General features: G+C 50.0%; 1 protein-coding gene across 9 annotated transcripts in view; it reads left to right on the forward strand.

The window, feature by feature from the left end:
- Positions 1-17,303, forward strand: part of SEC31A (SEC31 homolog A, COPII coat complex component) — a 57,105-nt gene that overhangs the window by 37,397 nt on the left and 2,405 nt on the right. The window contains exons 22-29 of one of the 9 annotated variants that reach the window (XM_014949993.1): positions 1,392-1,484; positions 2,703-2,832; positions 4,437-4,790; positions 7,771-7,818; positions 9,528-9,586; positions 11,713-11,973; positions 13,338-13,457; positions 17,182-17,253. In XM_014949993.1, the coding sequence (XP_014805479.1) occupies positions 1,392-1,484; positions 2,703-2,832; positions 4,437-4,790; positions 7,771-7,818; positions 9,528-9,586; positions 11,713-11,973; positions 13,338-13,457; positions 17,182-17,253 (1,137 nt within the window). The remainder of the gene's footprint in view (positions 1-1,391; positions 1,485-2,702; positions 2,833-4,436; positions 4,791-7,770; positions 7,819-9,527; positions 9,587-11,712; positions 11,974-13,337; positions 13,458-17,181; positions 17,254-17,303) is intronic. The other 8 variants (XM_014949994.1, XM_014949995.1, XM_014949997.1 and 5 more) reach the window with 8 other exon arrangements.

Consider the following 17,303-nt stretch of genomic DNA (forward strand, 5'->3'; position numbering starts at 1 on the left):
TGGTCTCCATCTGGACTTTGAGCCACTGAGTACCACCCTCTGGATGTGACCATCCAGCCAGTTCCTTATCCACTGAACAGTCCACCCATCAAATCTGTACCCCTCCAATTTGGCAATCAGGATGTTGTGGGGGACCGTGTCAAATGTCCCTTTGGTCACTTGGGTCAGCTCTCCTGGCTTTGTTTCCTCCCAGCTTTTTGGGCACTCTCAGCCTGCCCGCTGGCTGGGCAGCGTGAGGAGCAGAAGAGGCCTTGACTGCTGAAAAACAACCAGAAACATTAGTGCACTGCCAACACTATTTGCATCCCAGATCCAAAACACAGCACTACCCCAGCTGCTAGTAAGAAAGTCAACTCTGTGGCATCTGAAACCATGACAACAGGGCTTGTTGAGGCTTGAGGCAGACTTGGTTTGATTGCTGGCCCAAATAGTAATGGGTACTGAAAACTTGGGCTTCTTTCAGCGTAAGTTTATGAACCCTCTTTTCATCTGGAAAAAAAAAAAAAAAAACAACCAACAAACCCAGGCATGAAAGGGGATGGAAAAGTCTTTTCGATAACTCGAGTGCTGAGTTGTGCAGGTATTAACAGGAGTTGTTGTACAGCTGACTGCGCTGATAGCCCAGTGCTGCACGGGGTTAGAGACCCATAGGCTGAAGGACAGCCAGGACTTCACCTTCTCCTCTGCCTGTGCTTGGCCAGCGTGGTGTTGGGCTCCTGCCCCTGGCTGTGCATCCCATCCCTGGGCAGCACACCCTCTCTTTGCTCAGGTTCTTGGTTTCTGTGCTGTCAGAGGGTAGTAGTGGTTGTGTGGAGCTGAGGGGCTTTGGAATAGCAAAGGAGGAAGATAAAGTACTTGTGGGAGAGTGGCTGGGAAGCAGGTAGAATTCAGATGTACCTTTGTGCATGTGCAAGAGCTGAATATCAGATTTTAACCTTTTAAAATTCCTCTTAAGCTCAATTTAAGCAGACTGCTTTTGTGTGAGGCAGCATGTTTGAATTTAGTGTGGAACCTCCAGCTGTGCTCAGTGATGCTCAGCGTCAGGCAGTCAGCCTGGGGGGAGCTTCTGCCCTAGGAAGAAGTGATGATGGAGGCAGACCTGGCTCGCTGGCACACCTAACACCACACTTGCTCCACAGCCTGTTGCAGCTGCGTCTCTGCTCTGCTTTGCCTTCACTCTGCAATTCACTCTGGCTCCAGCTCACAGTGATTTTTGCCTATCTTGAATGCACTTTTCTTTCTTCCTCTTAAGATTTTTATGGCTGTGTTAAAAGTGCCAGCATGCAAACATTTTGTGTTCCCTCCTTTGCATCTCGATTTGTGAAACCCTTTTAGACTTTTTTTTTTTATTGTTTTGTTTTCCATGATTGGTATTTCTTTGTTCAATTCAGGTTAGAATTGCCCCTACTGTCACTACCTGGAGTAACAAAACTCCTACTGCCCTTCCCAGCCATCTTCCTGCAGGCTGTCCCTCTGACACACAGGTATAACCTTCATTATTCCTCTCTGAGCCCCTGCTCCACCCTAGGGTGTCCCCCGGTGTAGTCTGTGTGCTTGACACAGCCTGGTATGGATAGGCAAAAGGAGCAGCTTCCATGTGTGCTCCCCTGTAGTTCCCCTGTGTCTTCTTACTGGTTTGTTGTGGTTTTTTTTAACCAGTGCTCAGATGAGTGGCTTTGAGAAGCCTTGAGTGGGACCTCAAGAACCTGGGAACCTCAGCCTCCCCTCCAGCCCTTGCCCCACACTGGGATATTTGAAGTGTGATGATTATTTTTTTTTTTTTCCTTTCCCTCTTTTCCATGGAAATTAGAAGCTTCAGAGTTCAGGTTCAAGTTGTCAGTTGAAAGCTGTGGATGGCAGAGTGCTCTGGGACTGCCCCAATAACAGGCAGCTCTGGCAAGGACCTCTTGTGTCCAGTTTTGGGCCCCCTACCATAAAAAAGACATCGAGGTGCTGGAGCGGGTCCAGAGAAGGGCGACAAAGCTGGTGAGGGGTCTGGAGAATAAGTCTTATGAGGAGAGGCTGAGGGAGCTGGGGGTGTTCAGCCTGGAGAAGAGGAGGCTGAGGGGAGACCTTATTGCTCTCTCCAACTCCCTGAAAGGAGGGTGTAGAGAGATGGGGGTCGGTCTCTTCTCCCAAGTCACAGGTGACAGGACGAGAGGAAATGGCCTCAAGTTGCCCCAGGGGAGGTTCAGGCTGGATATTAGGAAAAATTTTTTCACTGAAAGGGTTCTCAGGCATTGGAATGGGCTGCCCAGGGAGGTGGTTGAGGCCCCATCCCTGGAGGTGTTCAAAAGACGGGTTGATGTAGTGCTGGGAGGTCTGGTTTAGTGATGATGCTCCTTGTTTGTTGTGTGGGTGTCTATTTTTGTCAGTGAGGTTGACGGTTGGACAAGATGATCTTTAAGGTCCCTTCCAACCTAGAAGATTCTGTGATTCTGTGATTCTTCCTCCCGCAGGAAGGTGTGTGTGGCTGCTGAAGCCCCTGCACGTACAAGTTGTGCTGTCAGTGTTACACGGGGCACCCTGAGGCCCTGGGGTGGTCAGAGGCGTTTGCCCTGTGCTGGTGGCTCTTCCAGGGAACGTGGTTTCAGACCTTGACATGGGAACTGATCATTTTGTTACCGTTCTGATTCAGCACCGCGTTACCATTGCTGACTAAATCCTATTCATCTCTCTTTTTCCCTGCAATCTTTTCACAGGGAGACAACCCACCTCTTCCAGGCTTCATCCTGCCGGGTGCCGTTAACCCCAACGTGCCGTCGCAGCAAGCCGCGTCTTCCAATTGCGTCATGTACCCACCAGCTGGGGCCCGACCAACCTACCTGCAGAGTGAGTAGCAGGACGTTTTCCCTCTCCCCCAGCCCAGGTGGGACAGGCAAGTGATGAGGACACGTTTATTTGGGCATAGCTTGTCCCCTCCTCGGGATTGGGAGGGTTCAGACCAAGCAAGTCCCACATTTTGGGGGGGGGGGGGGGGGGGGCGTGGCATCCTGGGGGGCATCAGGAAGAGGGGGACCAGCAGGTGGAGGGAGGTCATCCTGCCCCTCTGCTCTGCCCTGGGGAGGCCCCATCTGGAGCACTGGGACCAGTTCTGGGCTCCCCAGTTCCAGAAGGACAGGGAACTGCTGGAGAGGGGACAGCAGAGGGCTACAAAGATGATGAGGGGCCTGGAGCATCTCTCTTGTGAGGAGAGGCTGAGGGACTCGGGTCTTTTGAGTCTGGAGAAGAGAAGGCTGAGGGGGGATCTGATCAAGGCTTAGAAATACTTCAAGGGAGGGTGTCAGGAGGATGGGGCCGGTCTTTTTTCAGTGGTGCCCAGGGACAGGACAAGAGGAAATGGGCACAAACTTGACTGTAAGAAGTTCCACCTGGACATGAGGAGGAACTTCTTTGGGGTGAGGGTGGCAGAGCCCTGGCAGAGGCTGCCCAGGGAGGTGGTGGAGTCTCCTTCTCTGGAGACATTCAAACCCACCTGGACACATTCTTGTGGGACCTGCTCTGGGTGGCCCTGCTTTGGCAGGGGGCTGGACTGGATGATCTCCAGAGGTCCCTTCCAACCCCATGGGATTCTGTGATTCTGAGGAAGCTCCTGGGATGACATCTGAGGGATTGTGATTTCTTGTTGGTGTCCAGACATCAGACACCTTCTGTCAGACACTGTCTCTTCTGCTGAGAAATGTCTGGCCACAGCTCTTAGACTCACTCCCGAGGGGTTAGAAACCCCTCTGTGTGAGTCCTGGAGAAGTAGCATCATGGGTCTGGCAAAAGAAGGGACCCAACTCACCCGTGTGCAGCTGGGCCATCCAGTTCTCATTGCAACTCTGTGAAGATGGGAATGGGGATGAGGAGTCAAGGGCAGCAGCAGAGGTGAGTGAGGAAGAGGGCAGAGCACTGACACACTCAAAGCAGGGGATGAAAAGGACAGGCACGAGGGGGGAAAATACGGGCATAGATGATCAGAGGAAGAGGCAGAGAGTGTTAAGCAGCAGAGCCCTCAGTGAAAGGCTTGCACTCCCTTCCAGAGACTGCTGGGCACTTCCTTGGCCCAGAGTTTCCCTTTGGGCAGCCCTGGGGCAGGGTGTTCCCTCCCCCCAGAGGTGCCATGAGGGTTGCAGTGGTCCAGGAACCAGGCACAGCAGCAGTGAGGCTCCCTGTGCTGCAGCCTCACCCCACGCGCCGTGGGGGCTCTGGGCAGGAGAGGCCGGGGGACAACCCAAGTCCTTACAGCAGTCCTCTCCCTGCTCCTGGTGGCAGGCTGAAGTTTTGAGCAGTCCTGCAAGCACAGGCAGAGTTGTAGAAAGCCAGGATTTGGCTTAGACAGGTAAGAGATTTGAGGGGGAAGGGGCAGTAGGAGAGGAGGCAGAGAAGGAAGCAGAGGCAGACGAAGCCTGTTGTGAACATCACTGACCACATGTCTTTTCTCCCTGTTGTAGCGTATCAGGCCACACAGCAGTACCCTTGTGGAACGGGGGGACCAGCTCTCTATCAGCCTCAGCAGCCTCTCGCTGTCCCTGCTTCAGCCTCCTACCCAAACCCTGCCCCTAACACCACCCCTCCCTACCCCTCTGCCTCTGCCCACCCCATGCCCTCCCCGCTGTACCCCGGGCAGCCTCAGCCCTCCCCAACAAGCCTGAATCCCAGCTCTTCCTTCCCTCTTCCTCCTTCTGGCACGTCCTTTCAGCATGGCAGGCCAGGACCTCCAGCAACTTCTGTGGCTTATGCCTTGCCTACGGGACCAACAGGTACTCTGCCTGCAGCCAGCGACCTTCCTGCATCCCAGAGAACAGGTCTGCGCTTGACTCGGTTTAAATGTGCACCTTTGCCTTGAGAATGCTCTCAAGGAGGTTTGCTTGTGCTTAGAGGTCAATTCAAAGCATTTCTAAAACACAGCATTTCCCTGTGCCTCTGGCCATGATGCAGCTTCTCTTGCTGCAGTGAGCACTTGCTGAGGAGCAGGAGCAATCTCCTTTCCGAGGCAGACTTTGCCACAAACTCAGAGTTCTTGTCTTGCCCCGCGGCAGGATGGCTCAGCCTTGTCTCTTCGTGAGGCTGTTGTGTACTGCGGAGGGATGGCAGCACAGTTTTAACCTTGTGAGGCTGGCATCAAAACCTGCCGTGTGGCCGGAGAGCAAAATACGAAAATGAGCGAGTTTTCCTAATTGCTGCAGAGAAGATGATCCCCGTTCTCCTCGCAGAACCATTTGGCAAATGTGACTTGCCTCTCTGTCCCGTTTTGTGAGTGGCATTTCAAGCAGCATATTCAAACAGCTTTTCTTGTGGCTCGCTTCCATTATTTTTTTTTTCCTAACCACTTAGTGTGATGGGATTTACCGAATGCCTGAAAAGATAATCAGAAATTATTTAGAAATGCTTTTACGTGTCTCCTTCCTGAATGTTAACCCGAAGCACGTGTGTGTGTGTGTTTGGCTGACACACAAAAGCATGTTTGAGCACGCATGTTGAGAGAGCACGCGCTGTCTGCTTGTGACTGACTGCCTGGGTGTCACCGTGTGCCGTGGGACGGTGACCCCACTCGTGGTAACAAACCTCTCTCCTCACTCAGCAGCCTGTGAAACCACAGCCTGGTGTCTGTCTCTCATCCAGGTGGTCCAGCTGGAGAGTCGTGGGCCAGAGGTGGGAGGTTAGGCTGGGGGTGTTAGGGGTGTTCCAGGGATGCTGGCTCTGCCCACAGGCCCTGAGGACCCTACTGCCACTCAGCTCTTTTAGAAGTTAGGGGTGGCACAGTGCAGAAGAGGCACATTGCTTATGAGTAGGTGGGAGCCCACACCATGCCTTCACACACACACTTGTATTTTGGGGAGAAATGGTCTTTTGCTCTGTTAAATGATAGGACTGGTGTAGGGCAGCCTCTAGGGCTGCAAGGGGAGAAGCCTTTTCCCTCCACCCTGCAGCCAGGTTCAGCGTCCTCTCTGTTCTTCGAGACGTTGGACTGTGATACCTCCTCACCCCGTGGTACAGGCTCTGTCAAACTTCTCTCTGTAAGACAGAGGAACTGTTGAATTGGGCAGAGGAAGAGGTGTTGGAAAGGGTTCTAGGGATTCCTGGGATGTGGAGCAGCACTTTATCTTCTGCACCTCCAAGTACCACTCTGCTTGCATCGCTGGCAGGAGGAGCTTCAGGTCTGTCACTTGCTAAATTTCTTGCGTTACCAGCAAAGTGACAAAGCTGTTGTGGTGTGAGAGCTGGAGTGGGTGAAGCTCTGTACTCCAGGCAATAGAAATTAGGGACATTAATGACAATACCAGTCGATTTGTAACATTGAGTAATCAACCCAGACGGATCTCACCTAGGCAGAGGTGGACCATGGGGCATGGTGAGCTGCCAAAGCCGAGTGGCTCGTGCCTGTGGGCTGCTGGCACACAACTGGAGAGCTGTGGAAAAAAGAGAAGAGGTGTCTGAGGAGCACACTCTGTCCTCTTCCCACTTTTAGATTATGCCTTTCAAAAAAGAACATATAAACAAGAAGGGAAAAAAAAAAACCCTTGCTTTGTAAGTGGAGAAGTGACAGTGTACATGCTTAATATGCCTAACAACCAAGGCGTTTTCCAGAGTAGCTGCATTGCTTAGTGAAGGATGCCTTGGCATGAGATCCCAAAGAACCACAGAAATCTGCAGCCAGAAGGAGATCTCACCTCTAAGGCTGAATGGTCCCGTGCAAAGCGTGTAGTGATGCTGCTCGTGGCTTTGATGTGGTGATCTAACCTGGGGAAATCCTCTTTCACTTTGCAAATGTTATTCATTTAAAGGACAGGGTAAGGGATGAAGGAAAAATTTGAAGTCTTAAAAAGCTCCTCACCTTTGAACTGACTTGGATTTAAAGATGCACTTAAAAAAGAAACAGTTCTGTAAATACCTCCTGGTTTTTTTGCAAATGCATATAACATGAGTATGTTAGACTGTGCTTGGAGCTCCATGAAGCAGGAAAAGCCCGCATTTAATTTCATTTTCAATCTGTCTCACGTTTTTTTGTGACAGGTCCTTAGACCTGCTTTTGAGGGAGTTTTAATTTTCAGAGTCTCGAATCTTGATTGAAACTGTGGTAGAGCAATTCTGGGCCAAGGGAAGGGTTTGCACCAGATCTATAAGCGCGTCAGAGAAACCACAGGAACAGGAGTTTAACTCCCCCAACGTTCCTCTTCTCTTGGAAATGGCAAAGGCTTTATTGACTGGGTTTTGCCATTTGGATTTGTTGCTCTGTCTGAGCAGGCAACGTGTCTTTTCACGTGGGTGTAAAGCTGCTGTGTGAACATACTTCTTTTTTTCTGCTGGGCTGGATGCAGTTGAGGGTGCACCCTGATTTGGGAAAATCCTTGACATCCACCTTGAAGTCAAGTACTTTAGGAATCTCCTGAGAAAGGTTTCTGGGATGGAAAAATGGTGGTGAGAAGATTGTTGCTGGGAGTAATGGTCTGTCAGCTGCACTGGCTGGCAGGAGCAGAAAATGAGAACACTGGGAGAGAGAAGAAAGTGGGACAGGACCCCGCAACTTTTGTTAGAAACAACTAGAAACACCAATTTATTGCATGGAAAGAGCAACAGGTGTGTTTTCAGGGAAGGCAAACAAAAGCAATTCCAGAGGGTGGTTTGGACAAACAATTTATCTCTAAACTGACATTGTAATTAGGTGTTTTTTCTGACTTCTCGTGATTATTGAAACTAAATTGCTAATCAAAAGTTACAGACCGTTTGTTTTATTTATTTTTTGAAGAAAGTATTTTTTTGGTTCTCTTTGCATTTTATCTGCAGAAAGCCTTCCAACTCGAGACCAGGCCTCTCCCTTCCCAGGTGAACTAGGTACCACCTAACCTGAAAATAATTACATGAAATTAATTGAATGGACATCAACAATGCATATGTTCTTGAAGAACATGAAGGGCGGTGCTGCTTGCCAATTAGACTTTAATCAAATCAATTTTTAATTCCTTAATTAAAACCAATAACTTATCTGGAGTTTTTAACCACAGGAACAAATGCTGGTTTTCCTGGTTTGTTTGGTTTTTTTAAAGCAAATTATTCCAGGAAATTAACAGCACTAACAGTCTGGGGGACTTTCTTAACACGTTACCAGTATCACAGCACTGCAGAAGTTGGAATTCCTCCATCAGAGGGGCTCTGGGATTTTCTGGATAGGGAGGACCAGAGGAGCCCCTGGGGCACGTGGCTGTCAGGAGAAAGAGAAAGCAGATGTGAAAGGGGTTTTTTAAATTGTTTTGCATTTCTCTCTTTTAACACAATTTGGACGTAGAACTGGTTTAAAAAAAAAAAAAAAGTCAGAGCAAATGAAATTTTTGATAAATTGAGGAAATTCTGCAGTGACTCTGAGCTCTGCTACAAAGGTGAATTCATCATCTGCTGAGTGAAAAAACACTGTGGTGAAAAAGTCCGTTGAGCAGAGATTTGGTTTTGTGGGTTTGTGTGATAAATCCTGATGGCTCGGTGAGGCCGCGGCGACGCGGAGATACGGTGCTGTGGTTCTGATGGCACGTACTCTGTGGCCAGATGGGGAACTATTACCAGGGCACTAACGTCAGCTTTTTGGTGCACGAGCTGCACTGAGCATGTTTTCTTGGAAGAGCTGAAGGTTTGGTCCAGAACACCACCCCGGATGCGGAGTGACTCCGCTCACACATCCTCTGTGCTTCTTCCACTTTCAAACAAATTGCAGTTGATGCAAAACGCTAGCTTTTTTGCCACCTTGCTCCAGCAGCTCTGCTTTTGGGACACAAAGCACCAGAAATGTGCTGGAGCTGGCAGGGGAAAACGTGATTTGATGACTCTTGTGTCTCCAGCCTGGCTGGGTGAATCTGGCCTGACGTGTTTAAGGCTGCTGTTGCCTCTTGTTCCTCCTCTTTCCGTGTTGTGTTGCCGGGGAACGTAACTGCCACGTATAAAACCCATCACGGGTTCCCCAGCAGCTCTGGGGAAATAGATGCAGCTTAATGGTGTTCTTATTCACCCATGGTTTCTCACATCTCTGCTGCTGATTAATGTTTGCAATAACGTTATGGTGGTCATGGGGGAAAAAAAAAAAAAAAAATTCAAAGCTGCTTCTCACTTCTTTTCATGTGATACAGATGGGAGAAACTTTCAGCAAGTAGCTAAAGCCGTCTTCACACATCCAGTCTGTGTAGCAGAGCTGTGTTTCGGGCATGGGAGGCAACTGCCTGCCTTTTCAAGGGGCTTGTCTGCTCAAAGGTGGTTTGTTTGGGGTTTTTTTTCCTGCAAAATAAGAAAAAGTTAATTATAAATAAAAATAATAATAATAATCAAAAAAACGAATCAACTTCTACCAAATTTGACAACAGTCAGTCAAGATGCCAGACCTGCGTGGTGGGCGCAGAGCCCCAAGGGTCTGATGGCTGGGCTGTCGGGAGGCTCTTGCTGTCTCAAGAGGTTTTCTGGCCCCCAGTGAGGAGCAGGGGAGGGAGTTGGCCCAGCTAAGCCCAAGGTGTAACTGCCCTCCTCTGAGGTACTTAAAATCTCTGTTTTCTTTCTGTCCCCAGGGCCTCAGAATGGCTGGAACGACCCTCCCGCCCTGAACAGAGCTGCCAAGAAGAAGAAGGTACTGTATGAAATCCTGTGGTGACACAGCTGAGTGCTGGTGCCTTGGAAAGCAGAAATTTAGGCTGCTCCTGGGAAACTTGGTGGTGGGAGAAAGGGGAGGGGGGTGAAAAAAAGAGTTAGCTGCATCCCGTGAGCAGAAATGGCCTTTACACCTCTGAATGTGCATTATCTCTCAAAATATTTAAGCCTCCAAAGAGATAGTGGCTTTTTGCTGAAGTTGTGATTATTAATACCAACATGGATCCTAGTTTGAGGGAAGAAAATACCGTGGATTGTTTTCATCTGCAGTAAAGCAGATGAGTTTTGCAGGAGATGATACTTACGCAAAATAACGAGGCTATGCAAATTGTTAGAGATTACTGACTTTGCTGGAGCTGAAAGCAGTTTATCCTGATTAAGGGTCTGATCCTGAGGGATCTGCTGAAAGTAAGACAATTTTTGTGATGGAGACAATGTAGTTTTGTAAAACAGCTGTAGGCTGCAGCGGGGAGGGATAACTGAGGCCGCTTGGCACGGAGCAGAGGAAGCCTTTTCAGCCCCTGATGCTGCTGGAGTCCTGCCTGTCTCCACAGCAGTGTCACCTGCTGCTCTGGTGGATTTGGGAAGCAAGTTTGGAGTGTGTAAAGTGTGGGGAGGGGAAAAAAAAAGTTGGAGTGGGCAGGATAAGGTCTGGGAAGAGGTAAAGACAGAAGTCTCCCTTGCCCTTTAATTTTTGGTCTCTGCAGTTACAAGATTTAAGATGCTTTTGGAGGATTGACAGGGGATGCTTTGTCTGCCCCATGCTGCCTGTTGGGGCTTTGGGCTCTTAAGTAGAAGGAGACAAGCTGTCAGAGTAACTGCTGGACCCAAGAGCTCCAAAAGCAGCCTTCTGCAAACAGCTTTTTGGCTGCTGCTGTGTGGGGGTGTCAGCCAGAATTTCTGACGTAGCCAGGACTCCAGGGTTGGCTCCTTTCTAAATGAGGAGTCATGTTTGTTGCATCCCCTGTTGAGTATTTAACAAACTTCTGCAAGAAATGTTTCTATGTTGGTTTCTCTTATGTTATGATGAAATGACTCACACGTGGAGTACTATAAAATGAAAGAACTGTCTGGCATTTCAAGCCACAGCATAATTTACAACTGTTTTCTACCTAACAAATAACTTACCACTCAAAAGTTTATTGCTGTGATTCATTGCTTTTTATAACTGACTTTGGTGCTGGACTGGGAATATTACTTTTTTGGCTGTCCCAAACCACTAGCTTCATTCTGGCATCATTCAGGGTAGCATTCAGGATTCTGTAATCTTTCTTTTTTTTCCATGTCATGTTTCCTTTTTTCCCCAACAAAATGTGCATATTCCCATGGGAGCTCTTTCTTTTGTTTGGATTCCTGTATGATCTGTAGTGGAGGCAAGTAGGTCAGTTTGTTGTTTCAGAAACATTCGGTGGAGGGAAGAAATGCCCCAGTGTAAAGCCTGGCAGATGCTTAGTGCTGGATCTGAAATGCACTCGTAATCTGATTTAAGCATCTGGCAAACAAGGTTGGCACTGAAGGGCTTTCAGGAGCTTTACTGGTGCCTGTTGCTAGCTGGGACCTACCTACTGCATGGACAACAATGTACCCTGGAAAGCCAGACAAAAAAATCTAAATATAATGACCCAATAGTACAAATAGATGTAGGTGTGGGTCAGCTTTCATTAGTGCAACTCTTCTTCTGTAAGTGGTGGTCTGCCAGACCTTTTTGGTACCTTTAGGAGGTACCTTTGGTACCTTTAGGAGAGGGAGGGTGGCTCTTGTGGCCAGGGGCAGGTTGGGCAGACTGTGTGGGCAGGAGGACGGGCAGAGCGCGTGGGACTGGAAGTGCTGGAGGATGTTACTGCCCCCGGGCACTCCTTACTGTGCAGCTGCAGCCAGGGGAAGGGATTTGGTGTAGCCAGAGTGAAATCCTGTGTTGCTCTGCCCTTCCTGTTTCCATAACCTGGGGGCTCAGCCACGCTGCTTGGCAGAGCTCTCGCTGGCTGCGGTTTGGGAAGCCTGTAAGAGATGGGTGTTGTGCTCTGCCTGCCGCAGCCTCGACAGCCTAAAGGCACTGTTTGCTTTTCCCCTGACAGCCTAAAAGCACCGTTTTGCTTTTTTCCCCAGGTCCCTGATAACTTCCTGCCCCCAGTGCCCATCACCTCCCCCATCATGAACCCGCTGGCGGATCCGCAGGCTCAGATGCAGCAGCCCCCGGCTCCGGCAGCCCCCGTGGGTGCACCCAGCTTCCAGCCTCCCCACCTCCCCGTGGGGCAGGGGGGCTACCCACCTGCTCCCCACACCCTGGGACCCTGCATCGTGCCGCCTGCCGTTGCCAAACCCAGCACAGAGGGGGCCCCGGGGGCCCCAATTGGCAACGCCATCCAGGTAACGTAGCCCCAGCTTTGGTTTGTTCCGTCAGCAGGGACGTGCAGGCTGGTGTCCCACTGACCAGGCATTTCCAGTACCTCCAAAGGGGTCAATACTTGGTCCAGTGCTGTTCAACATATTCATCAGTGACCTGGATGAAGGGACAGAGTGTATCCACAGCAAGTTCGCTGATGATACCAAACTGGGAGGGGTGGCTGACACCCCAGAGGGCTGTGCTGCCATCCAGCGAGACCTGGACAGGCTGGAGAGCTGGGCAAGGAAGTGAGGTTCAACAGGGAAATGTGTAGGGTCCTGCACCTGGGGAAGAAGATTGTCAGGCACCAGTACAGGTTAGGGATGGACCTGCTGGAGGCAACTACTGAAGAGAAAGATCTAGGGGCCCTGGTGGACAGCAAAATGACAATGAGCAAGCAGTGTGCTCTTGTGGCCAGGAAGGCCAATGGAATCTTGGGCTGCATAGGGAAGAGTGTGGCCAGCAGGTCAAGGGAAGTCATTCTCCCCCTCTGCTCTGCACTGGGGAGGCCACAACTGGAATCCTGCGTCCAGTGCTGGGCTCCCCAGTTCAAGACGGACAGGGAACTACTGGAAAGAGTCCAGCGAAGGGCAACAAAGATGATTCAAGGATTGGAGCATCTCCCTGATGAGGAAAGGCTGAGAGAGCTGGGACTCTTTAGTCTGGAGAAGAGAAGGCTGAGGGGAGACCTTATCAATGCTGACAAGGATCTAAAGGGTGGGTTGAAGGAGGATGGAGCCGGACTCTTTTCAGTGGTTCCCAGTGACAGGACGAGGGGCCACAGGCACAAGCTGGACCATGGGAAGTTCCACTCCAATGTGAGGAAGAACTTCTTTGGGGTGAGGGTGGCAGAGCCCTGGCAGAGGCTGCCCAGGGAGGGTGTGGAGTCCCCTTCTTTGGAGATTTTCAAGACCCGCCTGGATGCTCCTGAGTAACATGCTCTGCCAAGCTCTAGGCAATCCTGCTTTGGCAGGGGAGTTGGACTGGATGATCTCTATGGTCCCTTCCAACTCTGAAATTCAGTGAAATTCAGTGAAAGTGTCCTGCAGAGTTTTTAGCCACTGGCTTTGCGCCGCAGTGGTGTTTTGCTGCTGTAACCTCCACCTAGAGACTCCCTCTTGGCAGTTAATGCTCCAGTCAGTATGGACTAACACGCTGCTTCCTTCTGCACCTTCACAGCCCTCCAGAGGCAGCAACAGCAGAGGCTGGTAATGTCACTTCCACACACTCACAGGGAAGAAATAGGAGTCGTGCCGAGCTGGCTAACGATGCCACTGGGTTTAATTGAAAACAACATGTGGTCACAGTGACCTGGAAGGAAAAACCTCACCTGCTCTCTGTTTCTCAGCATGTCCAGGCACTGCCGACAGAGAAGATTACCAAGAAGCCCATCCCTGAGGAGCACCTTATTCTGAAGACTACATTTGAAGCTCTTATCCAGAGGTGCCTGCTGTCTGCTTCCGATCCGGTAGGTCTCCGGTGGTGCTCCCAGAGTGGTTTGGTTGAATGTGCTGGTACCTGCAGCACAGCTGGCCAGCTCAGCTGGCCCTCACAGCCTTTCCTGAGACAGCTTTAAGCAGCCACAAGCCATGCAGAGAGAAGCCACGTGCACACAGGAGGTAGCAGCCTGGGGCCAGAGCACAGCCCAGTTGTCCCAGCTCTTTGACTCGGGTCCCTCAGCGTGGGCAGAGCAGGATGGTGCTGCTCAGGGGCAGGGAGTCAACCCCTTGCAGCCCTCTCTGCTGCCCTTTCCTAAGGAGGAGGGTTGGAATGGGTTACAGTTGAGGTTTTGCTGTCGATAGTGCAAAAAGCAAATAAATAAAATTAAAAATTCTATATCCTTCAGGATGTCTTTCCCTCTGTCAGGTGGTTGCTGCGGAGGCACGCCCTTCACATTGGCTTAATTGTTTCTTCAGAAGCAATTCAGAGCAGGAAGCAGCTGGTGTTATACCAGGTCTGAATATGTGAGCACACGCCTTAGATTTTGATCTGAGGCTTGTGATTTCTGGTAACATACTCATTTTAAAAGGAAATAAGGGGTAGCAGGGAAGTGGAATGTTGTGACCTTTTAACCATTACCACTGGAGCTGGGTAGGAAGATCCTCCCCTGTAGCGGTCAGTGCTTTGTATCAGAGCTTCTCACTCATTCCCAGTGGTCAGTAAATAACATGCTGCCCACTGTACAATTTCAGCTGATTGTGTAGTTTAGACTTGACATTTGCACGTACGTACTCCTTTACCCTGTGGGTGTCAGGTCAGCAGTTTCGGGGTGGACTTGCCCATGCATCCCTTTACAGAAGCTCATAAAGATCTCATAAAAGTCTATGGCCTTTCTAGAAGCTTTTCATAGAATCACAGAATCATTCAGGTTGGAAAAGACCCTTGGGATCATCGAGTCCAACCCTCAAGCCCACTCTGCAAAGTTCTCCCCTACACCATCTCCCCCAGCACCACATCCAAACAGCTCTTAAACACATCCAGAGATGGTGACTCAACTCCCTCCCTGGGCAGTCTGTTCCAGTCTCTGACCACTCTTGCTGTGAAGAATTTTTTCAAGGCCATAGACCTTTCTTTGGACAGATGTCATAAGGTTCAATAGCATATGATTGCTCAAAATCTTTTCTTTACAGGTTAGGCTGTAGAATGCCAGGACAGAAATTGCATACTGCATAGACATTTAGACCTTTTTCTACCACTGAGTGCCCCCTCTCCTGGGTACTCAAAAAAGGCAAGGGCAAGTGTAGGGTGCTGCACCTGGGGAGGAATAACCCCCTGCACCAGGACAGGCTGGGGGTGACCTGCTGGAGAGCAGCTCTGAGGAGAAAGACCTGGGAGTCCTGGTGGACAACAGGATGGCCATGAGCCAGCAATGGGCCCTTGTGGCCAAGAAGGACAATGGCATCCTGGGGGGCATCAGAAGAGTGGGACCAGCAGGTGGAGGGAGGTCATCCTGCCCCTCTGCTCTGCCCTGGGGAGGCCCCATCTGGAGCACTGGGACCAGTTCTGGGCTCCCCAGTTCCAGAAGGACAGGGAACTGCTGGAGAGGGGACAGCAGAGGCTACAGAGAGGATGAGGGGTCTGGAGCATCTCTCTTACAAGGAGAGGCTGAGGGACTTGGGTCTTTTGAGTCTGGAGAAGAGAAGGCTGAGGGGGGATCTGATCAATGCCTATAAATACTTCAAGGGAGGGTGTCAGGAGGATGGGGCTGGTCTTTTTTCAGTGGTGCCCAGGGACAGGACAAGAGGAAATGGGCACAAACTTGACTGTAAGAAGTTCCACCTGGACATGAGGAGGAACTTCTTTGGGGTGAGGGTGGCAGAGCCCTGGCAGAGGCTGCCCAGGGAGGTGGTGGAGTCTCCTTCTCTGGAGACATTCAAACCCACCTGGACACGTTCTGGGTGTCCAGAACCAACCTGCTCTGGGTGGCCCTGCTTTGGCAGGGGGTTGGACTGGATGATCTCCAGAGGTCCCTTCCAACCCCATGTCATCCTGTGATTCAGTTCACGTCTGCACTCAGGGATTGCTTTTCTGCTCTGTCAGCATGTTTTACTTGCTTCTTTTTAAGTCTCTCTGAATTTCTGAGGCAGAGCCATCGTTTCTGGCACACAGCAGTGGGACTCCCCACCCTGGCAGTGTGTCTCACAACAAACACAGACACTGCTCCCTCATTACAGTCCGAAGGGGAAAGTGGTAACGGGAAGCAAAGAGTGAGGAGAAGAACCAGTTTGCACTTTTACTTCATCTCCTTTGGTTGGAGACATTTCTTGCTGTTTACTAAACACAAGTTTTTTTTTTTTCCTCTTTGCCCTAGTTGGCCATCTCTCAAATGAAAATGGCATTTATGCCTTTTCACAGGTTCTGGAACAAATGAGCTGAAGTTGTGTATCGGAGAGCGTTGGCCAGTCCAAAGGAATGAGCTGGTTTCTTACCTCCTCCTGGCTGCTTCCTCCTTACTTGTCTCAGCTCCTTGACAGCAGAACCGCTGCAGAGGGGTTTGCCACACGTGGCCTGAGATCCACCAGCTGTTTCCATTCCATGCCCTTTGCCACCCCAATGGCTCTAATTCCCAGCACAGCAGGTGGCCACCAGTCTGTCTTCACCCCCGAGCTGGGGCATTCCTGTAGGCTTGGTTATTTTTCTCTCTGGGCAATGATTTTATCCAAGGAAACTTTTCCAGTTGTCAGGGAAAATGATGGTATCCTGAGCGAAGAGGGATTGATGTGCAGAGGGATTTAGGAGGAAGTTCCATTACTCTTGTGCCCTGGTGCCATTTCCCCTGCTGTTGATCACCTTCTTTTTTTGTGCTTCTGTAATTGCAACCTTGATACTTTATTACTGGTTTAATATTCTGGATTAAAATCTTCAATTTCTGTAGCTGTTTCTTTAAAAAAAATTAAAAAGTGGATAAAAATGCATTTCTCCAGCAGCTGCTGTGGCCCTCCAGGTGGAATATACCGGGGTTATTTTTAGAGCCTTTGGTGGCAAAACAATTCCAGACGCGTCCGTGGGTGGTTTACTCCATATAAAATCATGGAAGCACAAAGGACCTGTAGGGACAGTTTGGGTTAGGCTGTCAGTTTTTCTGTTGACAGTAAAAACCTACAAATGAACTTGTGGTTCTACTAATCATCTAATGAAAAATATAATTGGGGCGACTGAGTTGTACATACTTAGCATTCAGTGACTGCAGCTTCCCTTAAACTCTCATTGACGTTGCTGGTTCCAGTGATGGCTTTATCCAGCTATCGTTATGCTTTTCCAGCAAAGCATAGAGGGGAAAAAAAAAAATGTGCTGCAACTTGGTATTCTGTCGCTTTTTCTACCAGCTGTACCACTTTGGGTATGAGCAGTGGCTTTTGGGATGCACTTCTACAGTTTGCTGTCCTCTACAGCTGACTAGAGCGGGTCTGTGTGGAGAACTGGAGTCACAGCACGTGGTCTGTCCCAGCAAAACCAGGGGAGGAAAGTGCAGAGCAAGGACCTCGAGCGACGTGTCAGGAAAACCTTGGTTAGAAAGGAATCCTGCTTCAGCAGGGGAGTTGGACTAGATGATCTCTATGGTCCCTTCCAACTCTAAAATTCAGTGAAATTCAGTGAATTCCCCGGACTTGCGCGGGCTTCTTTGCAACGACAGCAAATCAGAACGGGCTGCTTAAAATCACTGTGCTCTGATGGATTTATTTCTCTTGCAGCAAACCAAGAGGAAACTAGATGATGCAAACAAACGCCTGGAGTTTCTATATGACAAACTGAGGGAGCAGACAGTAAGTTCTGTTTTACTTCTTTCTTTCTTTCCCCCCCCCCCCCCCGTGGA

Source organism: Calidris pugnax, unplaced genomic scaffold (assembly GCF_001431845.1).
Source record: "Calidris pugnax isolate Ruff unplaced genomic scaffold, ASM143184v1 scaffold42, whole genome shotgun sequence".
Classification (NCBI taxonomy): Eukaryota; Metazoa; Chordata; class Aves; order Charadriiformes; family Scolopacidae; genus Calidris; species Calidris pugnax.